At 45.0% G+C, this 23618-nt stretch overlaps 2 protein-coding genes across 5 annotated transcripts in view; one reads left to right on the top strand and one right to left on the bottom strand.

Annotated features, from left to right (window-relative positions):
• The window catches only part of IQCK (IQ motif containing K), a 129344-nt gene extending 127097 nt beyond the window's left edge, over nucleotides 1-2247 (bottom strand). Inside the window, exon 1 of the mRNA XM_055340630.1 lies at nucleotides 2039-2247. Coding sequence (XP_055196605.1) covers nucleotides 2039-2225 — 187 coding nt within the window. The 5' untranslated portion in view covers nucleotides 2226-2247. The remainder of the gene's footprint in view (nucleotides 1-2038) is intronic.
• Nucleotides 1308-21844, top strand: KNOP1 (lysine rich nucleolar protein 1). Of its 4 annotated transcripts, none has more exons than XM_055340624.1 (5): nucleotides 1308-2101; nucleotides 5864-6780; nucleotides 8694-8762; nucleotides 15104-15181; nucleotides 17679-21844. In XM_055340624.1, exons 2-5 carry the CDS (start codon nucleotides 5866-5868, stop codon nucleotides 17988-17990), a joined length of 1374 nt encoding a protein of 457 aa, XP_055196599.1. In that variant the 5' UTR covers nucleotides 1308-2101; nucleotides 5864-5865; the 3' UTR covers nucleotides 17991-21844. The 4 variants fall into 4 exon arrangements, with proteins under 4 accessions (XP_055196599.1, XP_055196601.1, XP_055196598.1 ...); XM_055340623.1 differs by lacking the exon at nucleotides 1308-2101 and adding an exon at nucleotides 2328-2374; XM_055340625.1 differs by lacking the exon at nucleotides 1308-2101 and adding an exon at nucleotides 2608-2902.
• The last annotated feature ends 1774 nt before the right edge of the window (nucleotides 21845-23618 follow it).

Raw genomic sequence — 23618 nt, 5'->3', positions numbered from 1 at the left:
AGAGAGACAGAGAGTACAAAGAGAGGGAGAGGCAGGCTGCCCAATGAGAAGGAAGCTCAATGTGGGGCTCGATCCCAGACCCCAGGATCATGACCTGAGCCGAAGGCAGATGCTTAACTGAGCCACACAGGTGCCTCACAGTAACCATACCTTAAGTACTCAATGACCATATGTGGCTAGTAGCTACCACATTTATATATATAACTGACATAACATTAAATTAGTTTCAGGTGTACACAACATGATCAGTCAATAAAGCTACCATATGGACAGCCCTGGTGGCTCAGCAGTCTAGCGCCGCCTTCAGCCCAGGGTATGATCCTGGAAACCCAGAATCCAGTCCCACGCCGGACTCCCTAATATGGAGCCCGCTTCTTCCTCTGCCTGTGTCTCCACCTCTCTCTCTCCCCTGTGTTATTTATAAATAAATAAATAAATAAATAAATAAATAAATAAATAAATAAATAAATAAATAAATAAATAAATAAATAAATAAAAATAAATTCTTTAAAAAAAAGTAAATAAAGCTACCATATTTGAAAGTTCTACTGGGCAATGCTGTTTCAGACAGCTGACATAATGAAAAATCTTGAGTTCTTGACCTTGAAGAGCTTACAACCCAGGGGAGAAAAAACCCCCACCCAGTATTATTCTTAAAGAGCTAACACTTACTGAACTCTTGCTGGAAATCAGGCAGTTTGCTAAGTACTTTCTGCGACTAGCTGCAATGCTCCTAACACCATAAGGCTGGTATCTCATTATTAGGCTCACTTTACAGGAAGGGCAATAACTTGTCCAACATATGTGAGGAGCACCGTAAAGCCTCACGACCAAAAGTATGCGCAGGGCCACAAAACAAGTTGAGCTAAACTCCATTTGAGGATTTTAAGGAAGATTGGAAGTGGAGAGGGATTAAAACAAGTCTGTATAGACCATGTTTACTCAACATGTGGGCTATAAATGTCCACAATAGCCAAACTGTGGAAGGAGCCTCGGTGTCCGTGCAAAGATGAATGGATAAAGATGTGGTCTGTGTATACAATGGAATATTACTCAGCCATTAGAAACGACAAATACCCACCATTTGCTTCAACATGGATGGAACTGGAGGGTATTATGCTGAGTGAAATAAGTCAATCGGAGAAGGGCAAACATTATATGGTCTCATTCATTCGAGGAATATAAAAAATAGTGAAAGGGAATAAAGGGGAAAGGAGAAAAAATGAGTGGGAAATATCACAAAGGGAGACAGAACATGAGAGACTCCTAACTCTGGGAAACGAACTAGGGGTGGTGGAAGGGGAGGTGGGCGGGGGGTGGGGCTGGCTGGGTGACGGGCGCTGAGGGGGGCACTTGATGGGATGAGCACTGGGTGTTATTCTGTATGTTGGCAAATTGAACACCAAAAAATAAATTTATATATATAAGAAAAAAACAAAAACATGTGGGCTATAGGCTGACTACATCGGAATTACCTAGGATGCTCGTTAAAACTGCAGATTCCCTGCACCTGATTATGGGATCTGTGGGCAGGAACTGGGAACCTTACGTTCTAATCAACCTCCCTCTCTCCGCCCCACCGATTCTTTCTTATTCACTAAATAAATGAGGTTTGAGAGCCACTGTCCACACCACTGGGTCCCCTGCCTTTTTTTTTTAATCCTATTTATTCATGAGAGACACACACAGAGAGAGAGACAGAGACACAGGCAGAAGCAGGCTCCATGCGGGGAGTCTGACGTGGGACTCGATCCCGGGTCTCCAGGACCACGCCCCCGGCTGAAGGCAGATGCTCAACCGCCGAGCCACCCGGGCTGCCCTCCCCTGCCTTTAGCCTGACTGCGGGTCAAGGTGAGAGACTGTGCTGCGTAATCTCGGAGCCTCAGCTTCCCCGTCCGCGAAATGGAACGCACGGTGCGCCCGCAGCGCGGCTACCGAGAGGTCACGCACTTCAGGTGCCGGAAGCCAGTTAGGCGCCCAGTCGACGCGGCCCCCGCCTGACGAGTCCCGCCCCTCTCTGCCGGCCGGGGCTGCCTACCCTCGCAAATCTGCTCCCACAGGCTCTTGCCCGGAGGCTCCACGCCCTGTCCCGGCGAGACAGGTAGCTCGGGGTACAGGGTGGACACGGTGGGCAAGGGCGTCCGGGCGGTATCCGACGACTCTGTGGAGCCGGGAGGCTCGTCGCGCTGGGCGGTGCGACTGCTCACCGGAGCAGGTGCCGCCATAGCCGCGGCTTCCACAGCAACCGCCCTCCCGGCACGGCTACGACCCGGAAGGAGCCGGGCGTCCAGGGGGCCGGCCGGCGACTCGAGATTCACTTCCGGGTCGGGGCAGAGCTGGCTTTCACGTGGAGGCGGGGAAGATTGGCCTGCGGGTGAGTGCTGAGGAGCGGCCTCGGCGGGGCGGCGTGGGGTCTGAGACGTGCGCGGCGAGCCGAGGGAAAAGTGGGTGACCCCGTACCCCAAGTCCACACACACACACCCCCACCCCAGTCGTATGTGCGCGCTCGCTCCGGCCTGGAAGTTCTCCCGCCTTGGAGCGGGGCCAGGATCCCGCGTAATCCCTCGTGTGTGTGTGTGTGTGTGTGTGCGCGCGCGCGCGGAAGCTTCGGCGCGGCGGCGCCTCTGAGGGGCCGTTCTCGCCTCCCGGCTCCCTTGCTGCCTGTGGGGTGTCGTTAGTTCCCTGGTGCGGAGCACAGGCTTCGACGTCCTCCGGGCTGGGTTCGAGTCCTCTCCGCCACTTGCTGGCTTTAGGACCCAAGACCAGGAAATTCCAAGTCTCGAAGCCTCGGCGACACGGAGATGGGGGTCTTCACGCCGGTCCTCAGTCCTCACGAGACGACCGCGAGATTTCAAAGCAGCTTTTGGAGAAAGCGTTCGCTTTCGCTGGAGACAGACGCCCTGTGAGAGTCTTTCCTCTTGGAGCGATTGTATCTGGGGTCGCAGGGTTGAAGAGGAGGATATTCGGTGCTAAAGAGGGAGGAAGCTCCGGTGATCATGAACGGCCCGAAAGGGGTGTAAATTGACTACAGTCTCCCTTTCATTTCTTTCTTTCTTTTTTTTTTTTAGAGACTTTTTTTTTAAAAAAATATTTATAATAGAGAGAGAGAGAGAGAGAGAGAGGCAGAGGGAAAAGCAGGCTCCATGCACCGGGAGCCCGACGTGAGACTCGATCCCGGGTCTCCAGGATCGCGCCCTGGGCCAAAGGCAGGCGCCAAACCGCTGCGCCACCCAGGGAGCCCTCCCTTTCATTTCTTTGTTCTAAGAAGATCGCTTGATCACTCCTCTCCCTGTCCCGTCCCCCCCCCCCCCGCACCCCCGCATCCTAGGCTATCTCGACTCCACCCCTGTCCGTGTTTACACCTTCTTCCTTCCTTCATAGGTCTCTCTTTCTCTGTTCTCCCACTTCCCTAAGGTCTTGTCTTAGGATCGTTCTGTTTGAAGATTAGTTACCATCCATATATTGATAAGTATTTGTTACCCATGTCAGCCCAGTCCACGCCTGCGCCTCAGACCCACATATCCACCTGTCCGCTTGGATATCTCAAGGCATCCAGGCAAACCAGTCGGTCTCCTGCAGCCCGTGTAACTACCTGCCTTCAGTTTTTTTTTTTTTCTTCTTCTTCTTCTTCAGGGATTAACACCATCGTCCTAAATTGGAAACTTTTGTTCTAGGAACTTTCCAGACAACTGGTAGGCCAAGATTAGATTCATTACCCTGACCTCACCACTATCCTTGCTTTTATCACTTGTGTTTTCATTGTCACATCTCTTTTCCTCCTACACCTGCTTTTTTTTTTTTATTTTATTTATTTATTCATGAGAAACACTGAGGGACGGGGGAGGCAGAGACACAGGCAGAGGGAGCAGGCTCCATGCAAGGAGCCCAACGTGAGACTTGATCCCGAGATTCCAGGATCACGCTCTGGGCAGAAGGCAGCGCTAAACCGCTGAGCCACCTGGGCTGCCCTCTACACCTGCTTCTTGATAGCAGATGTTTTATCTTGTTTATCTCTATCTCTGGCATTCATTCATTTAGTGAGTATTTATTGAACATCTGTTGTGTGTCAGGTACAGAGCTAGGCTTTGGGAATACAGAAGACAGTACAGGAGTGAATTGAGACTGTGTACCCCTGACTTTCCAGGTGCTCCTTTTCTTTTTTTAATGATTTTATTTATTTATTCATGAGAGAGACAGAGACAGAGAAGCAGGTTCCTCACAGGGAGTCTGATACGGGATTTGCTCCCCATACCAGGATCATGCCCTGAGCTGAAGGCAGACGCTCAACTGCTGAGCCACCCAGGCATCCTGATTCCCGGTGCTTCAGGTGTGGGTTATAAATGATCTTGAGCAATAGCTTAGTTCTGGCCTGGCTGTGTGAATCTGCTATTGGTGAGCTAGGTCCGATGTGGCTCCCCACGGCTCTGAAGCTGAAGAGAGCTTTAGGATGGAGAAGTTCATGACCTTTCTTTCCCACTATCCATACCTCCTGCGAAGGGTATATTTTGTTTCTGGATTCCCTGGGTATCTTCATGTCACCTAGTCCAGGGAGCAGCAGGACTAGGGTAGTGACTGGAGAGATGTGGCCCAGCTAGAAGTTAAAATATACTTGAGGGCACCAGCCCCTTCCCACACTTACCTGTATGACATTTTGCCCCCCCCCCAAATTTTGGCATTGTAGGTTGCTCTTTGTCATCTCCAATGGTTAAATATTGTTAATTAATTTGAAAATTTAATAATACTGAAGGGGAATATAAGGGAAGAATAATACTGAAGAGGAATATAAGGGAAGGGAGAAGAAATGTGTGGGAGATATCAGAAAGGGACACAGAACATAAAGACTTCTAACTCTGGGAAATGAACTAGGGGTGGTGGAAGGGGAGGAGGGCGGGGGGTGGGGGTGAATGGGTGACGGGCACGGAGGGGGACACTTGACGGGATGAGCACTGGGTGTTATTCTGTATGTTGGTAAATTGAACACCAATAAAAATTAATTTATTAAAAAAAATATTGTTAATTAATTTGAAAATTTAAAAACAGTGAAGCAGGAAGGATGCGGTCCCCCAACACCTTCCCTTTTCCTGCCAGCACTTGATCTGGCTCAGTCCGTCTTTATGGATGGGGAAACTGAGGCCTAGAGAAACTAACACTATACAGCAAGAGGGTGTCAGTCACCATTTGAACCCGGGTCTTATCAGCCCTAGCTTTCATCATATCATGTTGCTGTTCTTATTACTAGCCACATGGGAAGATAATTAGAAGGGTTAAGTCACCCAAGGGTGCCGGTGGGGCGAATCAATTTCCAGACACAAAGGAAAAGAGATACTTAGATGAACCAAAGTAAGGGGTTGATTGTGCCCTAGTTATTGCCTCTAGTGGGAATAGGCAGGAAGAGTTGACCTCAGAATTTCTGTCCCCTTCATTCAGTGAAAGGTAAACCCCTGAGGGACAGCACCTGATCTGCCTGATTTGATTGCGCTTGTATCCTTAGGCTGGCAAAGGGTAGGCAGTAGGAAAATTTGTTGAATGGGTGTGTAGGCTCAGAGATTTAAGGAAGGAGTTGGGAAAGGGAATCACTTTCCACGGATTATTGTATGTTCTTTCCAACAGCCCTTTGAGAAAGGGGGAAATGATTAGCTTAAGGTGAGGGAGCAGTTTCAGTTTGAACTTGGCGCTGTCTGAATTTACATTTCATTCACCTTCTTTGATCACATTTTCCTTTGTTCCAAAGGAGTCACGCCCATTTTCTTATTCCCTAGCATTTCAGACTAGTCACTCACAAGTGTGGCTCTTGGCACTACCTGGCTGAATTGTACACAGAGTGGTTTGGTACAGAGATGATTTGTACCATTTCTCTTTTCAGAAATGATCACCAAAACCCACAAAGGAGACCTGGGTCTTGGGCTCCCAGAGAAAAAGAAGAAAAAGAAGAAGGTGGTCAAAGAACCAGAGACTCAATACTCAGTTTTAAACAGTGATGTTTATTTCAGTGAGGTCTGTTCCACAAGAGCCACATCCCCTTCGAAGAGTGTGGTCCTAGAGCAGGCATCTAAGATGCCTCTAGTGAAGAAAAAGAAGAAAAAGAAGGGCCACAGCACCCTCTGTGACGACTGCCTAGAACGTGAGACTGTGTTATGTGCTGGACGGACAGGGAAGTTGTCCAGCTCCAGGAAGCAGGCTCTTGGTTCATCTGAATTTCAAGGTGGGGAGAAGAAAAAGAAGAGAAAGTCCTTATGGCCTCTGGCCATGCCCCCTGCCTCAAGAGTGAAGATCTCCCCAGACCCCAAAGAGGACGAGGAGGTGACCAGAGTTGGCAAGAAACCCAAAAAGCACAAGAAGGAGAAAAAGACCCAGGAGACTACAGCCTCCTCAGCCAAGGATCCTTGGTTCTGTGAGTCTGGGGATGCTCTATATACTTGTTCAGTGGGGAAGGATGGCGAGGAGCAGGCAACCTCAGGGCAGAAACGAAAGCAGGGGAGCCCCAGAGAATGCAATGTGAAGATGAAGAAGAAAAAGAAAATCCACCAGAAGGGAGATACTTCTCTAGGGCACCTTGAGTGCTCCAAGTCTGTAGAGAGAAGCCCTAGGAAAGGAAGTAAGAAGCCAGTCAAAATTGAGGCTCCAGAATATATCCCAATAGGACATAACCCCAAACCCCCTGCAAAGAAGAAAATGAAGTCCAAGAAAAAGACAGAGCAGCCAGGGATTAAGGAACCAGCTCTGAAGAGGAATAAAAAGAAGGGGAAAGAGAGCAGAGTAGCAGGAGAATCTTGGGAAGAGGTAAGCTTTTCTTCAGAATTAGACTCTACTTTGGGAGAAATAAGGGTAGAAGTTGAGAGTGTGAGACACTCAACTTTGTACCTGGCAGAACCGTGATTAAACTGACTTTAGCCAGAAAAGAGATTTGAGACATGTAACTGGAAAGGTTAAAAGATATTTAGCTTCAGGTATGGCTAGATCCAGGTGCTCATGCAGTACCCTCAATAATAAAAGTATCCCTTGTTATTGAAACTCAACCCAAGTTCTCATTAGACCTTGAGTGAAGGTCTAAATGAATTGTAATAAATTTTTCAGATGAATCTCTCACTTTCTGAACTCTTGGCCACTTGCTGTCCAAAATTCAAGAACCAAATAGTTTGAGATAACATGGTCCATAGCTCTCTGAGCTCTTTTTCTGTGGTCAGTGTACGTGATTTAGAGATGAAATAGATTTGGATAGTAGGAGATGCCTATGTGGCTTTCCCCAGCTCTAAGCTTCATATTTTTTTTAAATTGGTTTTGGTCCCAAACAGGTACCTCCTACCTCCTACCCCACAGCAAGATGGTCTCAGCAGCTCCAGGATTTCATCCTAGTAGTTAGGCTGTCTTCAAAGTGAGAGGGATAGCTCCTCTGAAATGATTATGGGGAAAGTCTCAAGGCTGCTCTCAGATCGATTGGATCACACAAACCAGAAACCCTGATCTGAAGCCAGTGGGGAGGGGCGTGGGGTATCATTCCCACCTGAACCCAACTGAAGTTGGGGAAAAGACAATTTCTAGGAGGAAGACCTATCTCTGATGAAGACAGCAGAGATCCACTGTCTACATCCTGACAAGCTTCCTTGAGTGGGGGAGGGAAGGAAGGAGATGAGCACTTGGACTCCACAGGCCCATAGCCTCCCCTGTCTATGCCAGGGCCACACCTCCATTCCTGTCTTTGGGGTGTGTGCGTAGATGTGCAGGGGGTAATGAGATAGTACATGTCCTATTCCAAGGAGATGTCTGGCCTGTTGAAGTGGTTGGATGCTTAACTGACTGAGCCACCCAGGTGCCCCAAGATTTTATTTTATTTTAAGATTTTATTTATTTATTCATGATAGACATAGAGAGATTGGCAGAGGGAGAAGCAGGCTCTGTGCCAGGAGCCTGATGCGGGACTCGATCCTGGGACTCCAGGACCACGCCCTGGGCCAAAGGCAGGTGCCGAACCGCTGAGCCACCCAGGGATCCCCCCAATATTTTATTTTTAACTAATCTCTGTATTCAGTGCGGGGCTGGAACCTACAACCCCAAGATCAAGCGTCTACCAACTTAGCCAGTTGCTCTTCCATAAGCTCACCTGAGCTGCTGTGCATAATGGAGCAGGGTTGGGGGGTGAGGAAGCAGGTGTTAGAGACTATTGTGGTTGATCAGGCAGGAGAGAAGGCACTGACTAGGAATAAGGTGGGGTTTAAGGGGCCAATGTAGAGAGAACTGGTTATGGGTTTGCTTGCAGGGTCTCCCTCCCCTCCCCAAACCCCTGGTCAGGGCCCTGAGCCCACCTGTCCCTTGCCACTCCCCACCCCCTCATTAGCAGAACGCTTGGTTGCAGTTTGGTGCCATGGAAGGTAAGATGATGTCTGTGGCACCAAGCCTAAGTCAGGTGACCTGCATTAGTGTCAGCCCTGTCCCTGAGCTGAGGGGTGACTTCATGATGGTCCCTTCACCTCTCTGAGCCTTCATTTCTTCATATGTCAGATGGGTCAGTGCCATTGTTTTGAGGGGAGAATCGGTGAGCATCTTTTCCATGATTCCGCAAGAGGATGTCAGAAGTTCTGTAGGTGACAGGGGTTGAGGTGGTGCTGCAGTCTTGGATCTTTTCTGGACTTTCACTGGGCTGCTGGAACAGAAGCCACCATATGCTTGACTCTTATTCCCTTTGCCCTTTTGTGCAGGAGCCTGACACAGACTTAGAGGTGGTGTTGGAAAAGAAAGGCAACATGGATGAGGCGCACATAGACCAGGTATGGCCCAGGTCCTTGTCCCCCTCCCATGTGTCTTGCCACCTGCCACGCACACATTTGTCTCCTACAGGGCAATAAGATCCTGGTCCCAGAGATGTTAGGGACCCCAAAAGCTCCCAGCTAGCCTCTGGCACAACTCCAGCGGCAGGGAATTTGTGGGCTCCCCTACTTTATGCTGGGAGACCCCTTCACTACCGTAGCTTTGACTGAAGGCCCATCTCGTTATTCAGAATCCCAGGCTGAGGCTCTCCTCCTTATAACTACTGCAGGGGAAGATGGGAGTGTGACCCCAGGAACTGCAACCAAGGCAGGGAACATGTGCTCAGCCAGGCCCATGCATTGCCATCTCCTGACCTTGATTCAGGAGTGTTTAGAGAGGTTACTCTGTTGTGGATCAACTTCTGCTTCTGTCGTGCCCAGACCCATGGGGCTCTCCCTGAAGGTGGTGCGTCAAAGTGGGGCCAAGGAGATCTAGGAGATAATGCTGACCGCACAGTCCAGGGCCTGGCACAAGCCCCTTAGAATGAGAGCTCCCCAGCCTTTTTCAGGTCATAGTCACATTGCCCCGGTCAGGGCCAACAGTAATGAGCCAGGTAACCACACGGAGAGGACAGAGGTGGCTCTGACCTGTCTAGGAACTTCTAGACAATTCCTTTCCCAGGTATCCTCAGCCACTCAGGATGCAGCAAGTTGCTGGAACTTTGAGAGTTCCTTGCTTGTGTATGTCGTATCAGCAAAGGCTTTTACTTCTTAGTTGTGCCTGCTGATGACTTTACAATTTTTAAGAATACTTTTAACCATTTTGGGTGACACATTACCTCAGTGTAAGTGAAGCTTTTTGTCTTCTCCTGTTTTTCCCATAAGTGGTAAAAGTTACTGCATTAAAAAATTGCAACCTGAAAAAAAGGCAACCTGAAATCCTACCATGTGATAATAATCATTAACTCTTTGTTATATTCTTCCAGATTTTTCCTTTGTAACTGTATATGTGTGATTTTAAAGCACTGTGCAATCATGCTGTGTATACTGTTCTTTTAACTTTTATCATTTAACTGGTGAATTGCTTTTCAATTTGGTATATGCACATCTGTGTCATTCCACATGTGGAGCATGGTTCCACTATAGGAATATACCATCATTTTCTCTCTCACTTTTACAACCATCACTTTGTTTTATGTCATTTTGAACTTGTATAAAATAATCACCTTGACTAATAGTCGGTAGCAGATTAAAAGGGAGGAGTGGGCTTCTTCGTGGCTCAGTCCGTTGAGTGTCCGACTCTTGATTTCAGGTCATGATATCAGTTGTGAGTTTGAGCCCCAGGTTGGGCTCTATGGTGGCTGTGGAGCCTGCTTGAGATTCTCTCCCCTCCCAACTCCACCCCCATCCCAGCCCCATGCCCCACACTCGCAAGTACTCACTATCTCATTCTATTAAAAAAAAAACGGGAGGAAGAAAGGCCACGAATTGGGCAGCCAGTTCGTTATACCTGAGCCCTTAGAAGAGAGGACAAGGCTCTGGAAACTTTTTTTAAATTGATGTATAAAATTAACATTGAAGTACAACGTTATGTTAATTTTAGGTGTACAACCTAGTGATTCAGTAATTACATATTTTATGGAATTCTCATCACAGTAAGTGTAGTTACCTTCTGTCACCATACACAGCTATTATAGTATTACTCTCTTCCTTATGCTGTACTTTACATGCCTGTGACTTATTTATAGCTAGAATTTTGTAACTCAATCTCTTTGACCTGTTTCACCAGTCTTCCTATACTTCTCCATCTGGCAACCGTTAGTTTTCTATGAGTCATTTCTGTTTTGTTTTGTTTTTTTTGTCTCATTTTTGTCTTAATTATTTCACTTAATACATTGTAGGTCCATCCACATTGTGGCAAATGGCAAGATTTTATTCTTTTTTCATTCCACAGTGCTGTGCATGTGTGTGTACACGCACATTTGCACCTACCCATGTATACACCACATCTTTTTGCATTCACCTATCAGTGAACACTTAGGATGTGTCTGTATCTTGGCTATGGTAAATAATGGTGGGATAAACATAGGGGTACATATATCTTTCCAAATTAGTGTTTTCCTTTTCTTTGGGTAAACATCCAAAGTAGAATTACTGGCTTGTATGGTATTTCTATTTTTAATTTTTGAGGAAATTCTATACTGTTTTTTATGGTGGTTGCACCAGTTTACATTCACACCAACAGTGTGCAAGAGTTTCCTTTTCTCTGCATCCTTGCCAATACTTGTTATTTCCTGTCGTTTTAATTTTAGCCATTTTGACTGATGTGATGTCTCATTGTGGTGTTGATTTGCATTTTCCTGATAATAAATGAGGTTGAACATTTGTTCATATGTCTGTTGGCCATTCATATGTCTTTGGAAAAGCATTCAGGTCCTCTGCCCATTTAAAATTTTTTTTTAGTGTTGTAGGAGTTCTTTATGTTTTTTGGATATTAACCCTTTATTGAATATATTATTTGGGGATCCCTGGGTGGCGCAGTGGTTTGGCGCCTGCCTTTGGCCCAGGGTGCGATCCTGGAGACCCGGGATCGAGTCCCACGTCGGGCTCCCGGTGCATGGAGCCTGCTTTTCCCTCTGCCTGTGTCTCTGCCTCTCTCTCTTCTCTCTCTCTGTGACTATCATAAAATAAAAAATAAAAATAAAAAAATAAAAAAAATTGAATATATTATTTGTAAATAAGTTGATCCTTGAATAACATGGGTTTGAATGGCAAAAGTACTTGGATTTTTTTTTTGATACAATACTGTAAATATATTTTTTCTTAAGATTTTCTTAACATTTTTAGCTTTATTGTAAGAATACAGTATGGTATGATATATATATATAATGCAAAATCTGTGTTAATCAATTGTTATATTATTGGTAAGGCTTACAGTCAGCAGTAGGCTACTAATAGTTAGATTTTAAGGGAGTTAAGTTATAGGTGGATTTTCAACTCTGGGGATCCGTGCTCCAATCCCCCACTTGTTCAAGGGTCACCTGTATCTTCATCCATTCAGTAGGTTGCCCTTTCATTGTGTTAGGATTTCCTTTGCTGGTCAAAAGCTTTTTAGTTTGATGTTACCCTTATCCGAGGAGAAAAATCCAGAAAAATATTGCTAAGACTGATGTCCAAGTATGTATGCCTATATTTTTTCCTTTTTAAAAGACATTTATTTATTAGAGAGAATGAGCAGGGGAAGGGGCAGAGAGAGAGAGAAGCAAGTTCTCCACCGAGCAGGGAGCCCAACTTGGGGCTCAGTCCCAGGACCCCAGGATCATGATTTGAGCCGAAGACAGGTGCTCAAGTGACTGAGCCACCCAGATGCCCTGCCTGTGTTTTCTTTTAGGACTCTCATGATTTCAGGTCTCACGTTTAAGTCTTGAGTCGATTTTGAGTTTATTTTTGTGTGGTATAAGCAAGTGGTCCAATTCCATCCTTTTGGTATAGCTGTCCAGTTTTCCCAATACCTATTAAAGAGACTATCTTTCCCCTATTGTATATCCTTGGATCCTTTGTTATAGATTCATTGACCATAGAAATGTGGGTTTTTTTTCTGGGCTGTGTTTTCTTCCATTAATCTGCCTAAATGTATCTGCTTTTGTGCCAGTACCATTCTGTTTTGATTACTGCTGCTTTGTAGTACAGTTTGTGCTACCTCCAGCTTTGGTTTTCTGTTCCAAGATTGCTTTGGCTATTTGGGGTCATTTGTGGTTCCAAATTTTAATATTGTTTCTTCCAGTTCTGTGGAAAATGCTGTTGGTATTTTGGTAGGGACTGCATTGAACCTGTAGATTACTTTGAGTACTATGGACATTTTAGGAATATTAATTCTTCTAGACTATGAGCACGGTGTATCCTTCCATTTATTTATGTCATCTTCAGTTTCTTTCATCAGTGTCTTACAATTTTCCATGGTTAAATTCATTCTTGCATATTTTATTCTTTTTGATGCAGCTGTAAATGGGAGTGTTTTCTTTCTCTCTCTCTCTCTCTCTCTCTCTCTCTTTTTTTTTAAGAGATCTTGTGGGGTTGGGGGTGGGGGTGGGCAGATCTCTCCCTTTGGAAAGCAAGAATCTTAAGCAGATGATCTCACGACCTGAGATCATGACCTGAGTTGAAGTCAAGAGTTGGACACTTAACCAACCTGCAGAGCCATGCAAGTGCCCTGAGAATGTTTTCTTAATTTCTCTTTTTGAAAGTTCATTATTAGTGTATAGAAATGCAACAGATTCCAATATATTGATTTTATATCCTGCAACTTATACTGAATTCATTTTTTAGTTGTAATCGTTTTTTTGGTGGAGTCTTCAGGGTTTTTCTATATAGAATATCACTTTATCTGCAAGTAGTGACAGTTGTACTTCTTTCCAGCTTGGGTCCCTTCTGTTTCTTTTTCTTATGTGTTGTGGCAGAGACTTCAGTGCTGTGTTGAATAAAAGTGATGAGAGTAGACATTCTCGTTTTGTTTCTAATCCTAGAGGAAAAGCTTGTAGCCTTTTGCCACTTAGTATGATGCTAACTATGCTTTTTCATATATAGCCTTTATTACATTGAGGTACGTTCCCTTGATACCCACTTTGTTGACAGTTGTTAGTGTGAACGATGCTGAATTTTGTCAGATGCTGTTTCTGCATGTATTGAGATGAATATGATTTTTATTCATTTTGTTAATGTTGATTGATTTACAGATACTAAACCATCCTTGCATTCCTGAAATAAATCCTACTTGATTGTGGTGAATGATCCTTTTAATATGTTGCTGAATTCAGTTTGCTAACATTCTGATGAGGACTTTTGCATCTATGTTCACCAGGGATATTGGTCCTGGAAGCTTTTATATCAAACAGCAGGGTCATTTAGTCCACAATGATGATAGCCTTGAGCCATGCTAGCAACATTGTATAAGATGCACCTTCTGTGTACTAGGCACTCTGTTAGGTTCTTATATTCTACACCCAAAAATTTTAATGTGGGGTGAAAGTTTTTCCATATCAGCAGTTCTTGGACACAGGCTGGATGTCCTACAATTCAGCTCAATTCCGGGATTATATATCTGGAGATCATGTCACATCCCACAGATTAAGGGCTCAGTCCCACCAGACTGCTCCCTACCCATGCCCTAATTCAGATGCCAGTTACAAGCTCGGTTGTCACGTGTGCTTCTTACCAGGCTGCGATAGATGGGAGGTTCTGATAACCCCCTCCTTGGGTTTTATTAATTTGCTACAGCAGTTCACAAAACTCAGAGAAACCTTTTACTTACTAGATTGTTGGTTTATAATAAAAGGAACAGCCAGATGGTAGTGATGCCTAGGGTAAGGTATGGGGAACTGCACTAAACTTCCTTACCCTCTCCAAGGATACCACTGTCCCCAAATCTCCATGTTTTCACCAACCCAGCAGCTCTCTGAACACCCTTGTTTTGGGGGTTTTATGTAGGCTTCACTACATAGGCACAATTGATTAAATCGTTGGCATTTGGTGATTGATTCACCTTTCAGCCCCTCTTCCTTCCTTAGGGGCTGGATGAGGGACTGAAAATTCCAACCCTCTGGTTACAGGGATGGTCACAGGGTTGGTTAATTGGGCAACCAGTCCCCATCCTTAGGTGCTTTCTGACATTTGCTTCATTGACATAACAAAAGGACCCCTTGATTGCTCTCCTTAGGAAATAACAAGGTGTTTAGGAGCTTTGTGCAGAAACTGGATGAAGACCGAATATATATTTATTAGGAATTCTATTACAGTCTGTTTCTCCCATTTATCCTTCAAGGAAGTTGATATTTCTGTTTATTTGCAGGTAAATAGATCGAAGTACACAAAGGTTAAGTGTACTTACCCCAGGCCACATTAATGGCAGAGCTAGGATTCAAACTAGCCTGTGCCTGATTCTAGTGCTCTTTCTAGAAAACAGTTCTGTCCTGAAAGTTAACTACTGTATCTCCTGTACAGGTTTAGGGTTAGGAAGGCAGGCCTTCAGGCAGCATGCTTTGGGAAAGTTTCCACGTAGTATGGCTGTTACAGGCAATAAAGTTCTAGTGCTGACGATGGATAAGGCTCAGTTTGTATTAAAGTTCATTCTTAAAGAATAGCAAAACAAAGATTAATGAGGATGCACATTTTAGGCCAAGGCGATGCAGCCTTGGGATGCTTAGAGGATACTCCTGACAAACGCCTGCCCCAGTTTGCAGCAGAGGAAAGCTGCCCTCCCTCTTGTCACCGTCCTGTCCTCCTGCCCTGTCTTAGTGTTCAGTTTTAAGCTCCAAGGAAAACAGCTGTGTCCCATTTCTCTCTCTTCTTTCCTCTCTCTTGCTCAGGTGAGGCGAAAGGCCTTGCAAGAAGAGATCGATCGTGAGTCAGGCAAAACAGAAGTTTCTGAACCAAAGAAGTGGACAGTAAGTTTGATGCTGGGGCCCTCATCTGTACATACCCTGGCATCCTAACTCCTCCTTCCTCACCTAGCACCGGGAGGAACAGAGTAGAGTGATGGGGGACCATGTTAGTCTAGGCCCTAGGTGCTGGTCCAATCTGCCTGCTGGCTGTCTTCACTGCAGAACTTGTCCTGAGCTAATTTCCTTCTTTCTGAAAAAGATGCTTGCCTCACTCCTGGATAGCTGGCCAAGCAAGATAAGCAAGCCTGAACCTTTGTCTCCTGCTGTGGAGAGGTGGGCATTAGTCACTGAGGGCATGTGACAATGCTTTCCAGCAGTGGATGGTGACCAGGGTAGGAGGCAGAGGTAAGAGTGTTGTGGTGGCAGGCCCCTCTCAGGACAGCCTTCAAGGTCCAGTTGGAATGGGAGACTTCCAAATCAGGCCTGAAGAGATGGGGCAGGAGAGAATGCAGCATGAGGACCATGAAGTCAGGCTGAAGAGGGATGAAAGGGGATGTGGGCAGGATGGAGGGCCATACCAGGCCAGACTCGGGGGTCATCATAGGGAGCATGCATGGAACTCTAAGTGCTGTGGGAGCTGCTAGGGCGGGGGACATTTATGTGGGGAGAGTGGGGAGTGGGTTAGAAGGCTCAGCCTGTAGGCGTGAGGACTGAGATGTGGCAGAGAGTGTAGAGAGGGAGAAAAAAAACAGCTTCACAATCCATCAAGACTTGTTTATCGATTGGATTGGGCTAGGGAGAGAAAGAAGGATCCAGATGACAGGGAAGCCTTGCCTTCCTGCACTATCTTAAGCCTTCACAGTTGAACACAGGAAAGAACAATTGACTTGGATCAAAAAACCTGAGTTCAGTTTTGGCTCTGCCACTTTCTAGTTGTGAGACTCGAGGTAAGCAGCCTCTCTGCTCTGAGCCTCAGTTTCCACACCTATAAAATGTGACTTCTACTCTGGCCCAGTAGGGTATGGAGAGGGACTTTGTTATGTGTCTTCTCTCAGTAGCTCTTCTCCTTTCATCGCATCCTCTTGAACAGAGCGGATCGGATAAAACACCCTGATTGAGTTGAGGAAAGCAAGAAACAGGGCAGCATCATTCAGAACCTGTGGCCCCAGAGGCTGTGCCTAAAAGACCTTATTGGTGGGGGAGAGATCCTGGGGCACAGGGGTGGCATCTGCTGGGGACGCTTTAGGAGGCATTGCCTCCCAGGACCCAAGGCCACTTGTCTGCTGAGGCAAGTGGTGAGGATTCCAGACTGGCTGTGGGCCCCTGCGGGAAGGTCCCCTTTGAGTGGTTCAGCAGCCCTTGGAAGAGCTAGCTCACCCATGACTGGGCAGCCTCTGGCAGCACTCTCCTCAGAACCAGTGCAGGACTGTCAAAGGTGGTGTCTTATTCTAGAAGTTGTAGGCCTGGGAAGCTGTAATTATGCCTACATCTGGGTCACTATGAAGCTGGGAGAATTTGTTACTAGTTCACTCAGGGCAGGTGTAGCAATGACTGGTTCTTACTGTTCTCCCAAAACTGACCTAGAAATAAGTGCTAAGCTGGCATTTGGCTTGCAAGTGGAAAGTGCCCAGAGAGTATAAAGGTCAGCAATCAGGGTAGGGTGGGAAGAATGACAAATCATCAAGGTTTTAAGGTGTGCCAAACATTGTGCTCTGGGTTGTTGGTGTAAAATCAGATTTGATTTTTAGCTAAAGCCCTGTGAGAGGGGTGTTACACACCTATTCTGTAGATGAGCCTATTGAGGCTCAGAGAGGTTAGGTTATTTGACTAGGGTCACACAGGTGGGCTTGATCTTGGGTATGTGTCACTTCAAAGTCATAGTTTTCTTGAGCTGGGGTCTTTTCTTAAGCAGCTCCTCTGAGGGACTGTCTTGGATTTTCTGGAACATGGGTGATTTGTGTATAGGTAGTAGAGTACTCTAGACAGGAAGTGGGACCCCAAGTTCCTGGACTGGCTCACCCACGGACTCAGCTGTGTGATCCTTGACCTCTCCAGGTCTCCACTCCCTGCTGTAAAATGCAGTGCTTGTGCAAAGAGATGTGCATTTCAGATCCCACTTTCCCTCTTCCTCCTTCCAACTTTCAGAAACCTTAGGCTGAGTGAAGAATGGCTAGCTGGTGAGGTGAGCTGTGCTGGGAGGTGAGGTGAGGTGTGCCATTCTCTGCTGTGAGTGAGGGGAGTTGTAAAGCAAACAGGCAGGCAGTTCCAGGGTGGGTCCTGGTGTTGGGCAGACCTGAGATGGAATTCCCGCAGGGTCAGTAATGAGTGTGTACTCCCAGTTAGGCTGCAGACTTCCATTTCCTCATCAGTAGCATGGGCATGCTAACAGTATTCCTTATAGAGCTCTTGTTAGAATTAAGAAGACAGTCCATTGATGTGCTTATAAGCCCTGTGCCTGCAAGCATTTAATCAGCTGGATCCTCCCTGGTGAGGCTGGGGTTGGGGAAAGGACAGGGCTTCGGAAACCAGAAAAATAACCATGTTTTTTCTCTTACCACAGGGAACTCAGTTTGGCCAGTGGGATACTGCTGGTTTTGAAAACGAGGAACAGAAATTGAAATTTCTCAAACTTATGGGTGGCTTTAAAAACATGTCCCCTTCATTCAGCCACCCCTCTAACACAATTGGAAGGCCCAACATGGCTCTCAACAAGAAGGCAGCCGACGCCCTGCAGCAGAACCTGCAGCAGGACTATGACCGGGCCATGAGCTGGAAGTACAAGCGTGGTGCTGGCCTCGGCTTCTCCTCTGCTCCAGACAAAATCTTTTATATTGACAGGAATGCTTCCAAGTCCATCAAGTTTGAAGATTAAAGTCTACTGTCTAGTCCTTCAAAACAGCCAAAATTGCTTTTATTATTCAGTTATGCAGTTGGAAGCCATCTGACAACTGTCTCAAATCACACCTCTGCAGAGATTAAGGAAAACTATGCCCATGTGCTTGGATGAACTGGGGTCAGGGAGCTCATGTTTCAGAAGCCAAGAGGACATATGAGTGGCTGACACCTCCTGTTTTCTGTATTAAGATTCCATCCCTGTTTGAAGACATCAGCATATATAAATAATAGCTGAATTTGCTGAGTGCTTAGTATGTGCCAGGTACGTACTACTGTGTTTCCCTTGCATTAATGTAGTTAGTAATTATGAAATAGGTGCTATTATCCCCATCTTACTGATGAGGAAACTAAGGTTCAGGGATGAAGTAATACAATTGCCTGGGTTCACTCAACCAGTAAGTGCCAATTGTTGGACTTTTGTACCCCACATCCTGTGTCACTTTTCACTACTACAGATGTCCCCTTCTAGGGAATTTCACCAAGAATACTCATGGGGGATGAAAATCTCTTAATTAAGAGACAGAAGTTTTGTTAGATGTTTAAATCTCAAATAGGAAGTAGAATTGATGGTGAACAGTTAAGAGCAAGCTCATTTTCTTTTCCCATCCTGGAGTAGCTGCAGACAAAAAGGGGTCTGAGTCACCACCAAGTAGATGTGGCTGACCTTCTGCTGTTGGGAAATGTGTTTCTAAACCAATTTTGCCTTTTCTGGCTGCCTGCCTTCCATCCTCAGTGTTGAGCTTGGATTTAATCTTTATGCTGTAACTGAATTCTAACCAAGCCATTTTATAGAGACTGTTAGTCTTAATGAACCAATGGCAAATTCCCAGGCATATGTTTATTAGAATCTTTGTGACCATAAGAGAAAGAGAATCCTAGCAGACTTCTCTGATGGAAGTCCAGTGCCAGGAGGCCTGCATGTGTGGGGATGACACAGGAAGTTGTCTCATCATGATACTGTTAACATGCCTATACTATACTCTACAACCAGCCTCACAGAGCTCCAGGTACAGTGACTTGAGTGACAGATGACCACTCTCTCCATTCACCTAGCACTTTGCTTTTGAAAATACAGGTTCTGAGTGGGACATTTTCGCATCACTTGGCCTAAATGCCTCCTATAGACATTCCAGCTCAGGCAGGCCTAACTAAATAGCCAGCATACTCAGTCTCTCACTGGGCAGGAAGTCCTGATGTGTAGGGGATTGATTCAACAACTCAACAAGGAAACATTCTTTTCCTTTCTGTTCCCTTCATCCTGTTGGCTTCATCAGGCTGCTGAAAGAATGGCTGTAGCAATCCTAGGCAGGATTTTAAGATACTAAAACATTCTAGAGGAAAAAGAAAAACCTTATGGCCCAAGGAAAGTTCCAGAAGACCTTTTATCATAATTCCTTGCCTAGTAGTGGGTCATATACCCATTTCTGACCCATCCCCTGGCATGTGAAGGAAGATGCTCCTCAGGCTAGTCATAAAGGAAGAGTGAGGAGTTGACAAGACAAACATGGAGTCCACTACTATCCCGCTAGGCAGAGGTGAGGCAGGCTGGCCTGGGCCCCACCTAATAAGCATTGGCCAAGTCAAGAGTCATACAAATCTATGCTAGTGATGTTTCAGGTGGGCCACTTCACTCACAATGTGAATTGGGCCTTTGATGGATTCAGCCTTGAGGTACATAGTGGAAGAGGCCTTCTAAATGCCTGGAAGGTAAGGTTCTGTAGTTGAGTTAGCTCCTTCAGAGCACCTTGTCCTTTCACAGGGGGCTAAATCTCTCCAGGCCTTGATCAACACTACGGGAATTCACTCGCTGTACTGACTGCTTCTCTAATTGTTTTCAACTTGCCAAGAGATCACACTACAGTTTGGGCCTGACTTGGCTTGTCAGGAAGGATTGTGCTCAGCCATCTCTTGGGTGATTCTGGAGAGAATCTAATCAGTTGTCCACTCTCTTGTCCCCATAGTGATAGTTCTCATTAGCATGTGATGGTCAGGCTTCTCCCTGTCATTTCGTATAAATAGCCTGTGTAATAGGATTTGACTTTCAAACTTAACGTATCACCTTTGGCTGAGGAGGTCTACACCGGCTCGGGGAAGGTTTACTGTGGTTTGTTTCTGAAGCAGGGTCTAGCCAGAGCAGGTTGAACAGCCAAGACAGCAAGATGGCCAGTGGGCTCAGTGGGCTTAATCTTGGTCTGCACCGACAGGAGCAACAGAGACGCCAGTTCTCAGGTGATCCGGTCTCTGCCCTGCAGCAGGCTGCAGTCCTGGAAGCATTTACACTCTGAGCTTCCTGTGGGAGCTGGGCTCCTCTCCTCTGTAAAGGAAACAGCAATGGCTTGTGCCACCTCTGCCCCTTTCCCCCATGTCCAGTGCCATCAATCTGCAAGGGTTTTTTGGGAACGATTTCCTAGGTTCTTGATGTCTTGATTCTGTGTAAAACACAGCATGTCTCCATTGCAGCAGGCGGTTTGTGGATTTTTACTCAGATTCGGGGCAGGAGAGGTCTGGTGTATAGCACAACCAAGGTCCTAGTTGAATATTTAACAGCCCTGTTCTCACACGTGTTGGCTGTTTCTCCTTGGGGATTTCTCACTCAACTGAGCGTCCTTCTGAGGCAGGGTCCTTCCCTCCTTAGAGTGCCCTTATCTACGTGTCTCTGAAACCCCATGATTCTTAATCACTTTATTCTCTGGGCTGATTCCTGCTGTTTCTGCCTTAGCCCATTGGCCCTGGCTGTAGACTTCCTTTCCATGACTAGACTGACCCATCAAAAGTATTTGCTAGATAGACAGAGTTCTCATCTAAAAGAAATTGTGTATTCAGCTCTACAAACTTAGAATTATTCAGGTTTGCGATTGGCAAATTAATGACTCCTGGCCCAAGATGTCCATGTCCTAGTCACTGGAACCTATGGATATGTTAGGGCAAAAAACAAAAGTGAGTTTGGGGTAGCAGATGGAATTATAGTTGCTAATCAGCTGACCTTAAAATAAGATTATCCTGGATTGTCTGAGGGCCCGATGCCAGGTCCTTAACTGTAGAAGAGGGATGCAGAAATGTAGAAGAGGCTTGTACGAAAAACTTGACAAGCTGTTGTTGGTTTTAAGATAAAGGAATGGACCACAAGCCCAGGAATGCAGGTAGCCTCTAGAACTAGAGAAGGCCAGAAAATAGATTCTCCCCCAGAGCCTCCGTCCTCCAGAAGGAATAAAGCCCTGCACACCTTCATTTTGAGGGTAAAGCCCCCTGAGACCTGTTGGACTTAGGACAAATAGATCCACAGGGTGATAAAATTTGTTGATGGAAGCCTCTAAGCTTGTGGTAATCTGTTAAAGCAGCAATAGAAAAGTAATGTAGGTCTCATGCAGAACTTTTCCTTGTTTTTCTTATTTCCTAAAACTCTTAGAATTTTTATTGTTCCATTGTCCTTTGTAATGACAGTAGACTTTATCCCCCATAGGCTGTGGTTTCCAGAAGCTGGCTAATTGATTCAGTAATGGGCTGAGGTAAAACCACAAAAGATCATAGAAAATCTAAGCCTTTGCCTGGACTAGGTGACAGATGGTTCCAAAGCTCCTTTGGTGTAATGCACACTCAACTCAATACGGAAGTCCTAACTCATGTCAATTTAAAAACATTAGGTTACTCAGGCTTGGGAATGAACTCTGTCTAATGTGGGCAGCCTCAGAGTAGGAGAAAGGACTTAAAGCGGGTGATTGTGAATTTGCCAATTGTGTTTCATTTAAATAGTATCTTATAACAGTGGTATATGAAATAATTTTAATGGAGATAATTTTGTGAAATAAAGGTCACGGTAATATTTGAACAGTACCACCATGTTTTCTGAATTTCTGTATGTTTTGTTCAGTAAAGGGGAACAAAAGGGGTACTCTTCAGTATCCACTATTCTTTAATGTAGGATCTTTTCTCAGGCTAGGGGCCGGGGGTTGGTTGGGGGGGTGGGGAAAAATTCACAATTAAGTTGATCAGAAAATCCATAGCATATTCTTTGGTCCTAAACTGTTCGGTAAAAATATGAGTTTAATGTAAATTTATTTTTAAAAATTATTTTAGCCACTTTTACTGAGATTAGCTGTGAACTGTCGTCCTACATTTCACAGCATAAAAATGAAATGTAATTTATGTCCAGTGTGTACCTTCTAAAAGTACTAAAGTTTGGACCACTGTAATCCACAAGTGGATCAAATGGATGCATTTTCCTGAGCACAGACTTCTAGGCTGTGAATCACCACCAATCAATATTAATGCTTTTACTGATTCAGAATAAAATGTCAGTGGAAGCTCATTAGCAGTAATACAAGAATCAGATTCCAGATTCCAAAAATCTGGTGGTAAAAGAGTATAATCACATGCAGTTTAGAATTACGGCTGCAAAGCAAATAGGGCAATATGTTTAGACAAGTTCTTTTATGGATGAAAAGAGTCAGAAGTAATTAAATGAACAGTCATGAACATAAATGTTCCTTTGGGAGGTTTATTCATTTATAGTATACTTTCCATGGAAACCACAGAGGGAATTGCAGATTTGACCTCACTTTCTCTAATCCACCATTGTGTTTTTTTAAATTTACTTTTAATTGAAGTATAGTTGATTGACATACAGTATATTAGTTTTATGTGTACAACATAGTCATTTGACATTTATAATGCTTTAAAAAATATTCGCCACAAAAAATATAATTACCCTCTGTCACTGTACAAAGTTATTACAGTATTATTGACTATATTCCCTATGCTTTACATATATCCCTGGATTTATTTTTAATTGGAAGTTTGTACCTCTTAATCCCCTTTGCCTATTTCCTTCTTCCTCCCATTCCCCTCTCTGGCAACCACCAGTATTTTCTCTGTATTTATGAGTCTTTCTGTTTTTTGTTTGCTCATTTATTTTTTTTATTTCACATGTAAGTGAAATTATATGGTATTTGTCTTTTCCTGACTTATTTCACTTACCATAGTACCCATATGTGTATCCATGTTGTTGATGGCTGAGTAATACTCGTGTGTGTTGTGTGTGTGTGTGTGTGTACGTACATGAGTACACACCAAATTATCAGTGGACATGTAGAATGTATCCGTATCTTGGCTCTTATTGTAAATAATGCTGGGATAAACATAAAGATGCATATTATCTCTTTGAATCAGCATTTTTGTTTTCTTTTTGGTAAACACCCAGAAGTGGATCGTATGGTATCTAATTTTTTGAGCAACCTCTATACTATTTTCCATGGCTGCACCAATTTACATTCCCACCAACAGCACATGGGGGTTCCCTTTTCTCCACATCCTTGCCAACACTTATTTCTTGTCCTTTTTTTTTTTATAGTCAGTCTAACAGGTATGAGGTGATGTCTCATTGTGATTTTCATTTGCATTTCTCTGGTGACAAGTAATGTTGAGCATCTTTTCATGTGTCTGTTGGCCATCTGTATGTCTTTGGAAAAATGTCTAGGTTCTCTGCCCATTTTTAACTGAATTATTTGAGGGGCTTTGGTGTTTAGTTTATGAGGTGTTTTTTTTAATATGTTTTGGATATTAAGTCCTTATCAAATATTTACACATATCTGCTCCCATTCGGTAGATT

This window comes from Nyctereutes procyonoides, unplaced genomic scaffold, assembly GCF_905146905.1.
Source record: "Nyctereutes procyonoides isolate TBG_1078 unplaced genomic scaffold, NYPRO_anot_genome, whole genome shotgun sequence".
Lineage (NCBI taxonomy): Eukaryota > Metazoa > Chordata > Mammalia > Carnivora > Canidae > Nyctereutes > Nyctereutes procyonoides.
The sequence above is the reverse complement of the archived record's forward strand: the minus strand, read 5'-3'. Positions and strand labels throughout refer to the sequence as shown.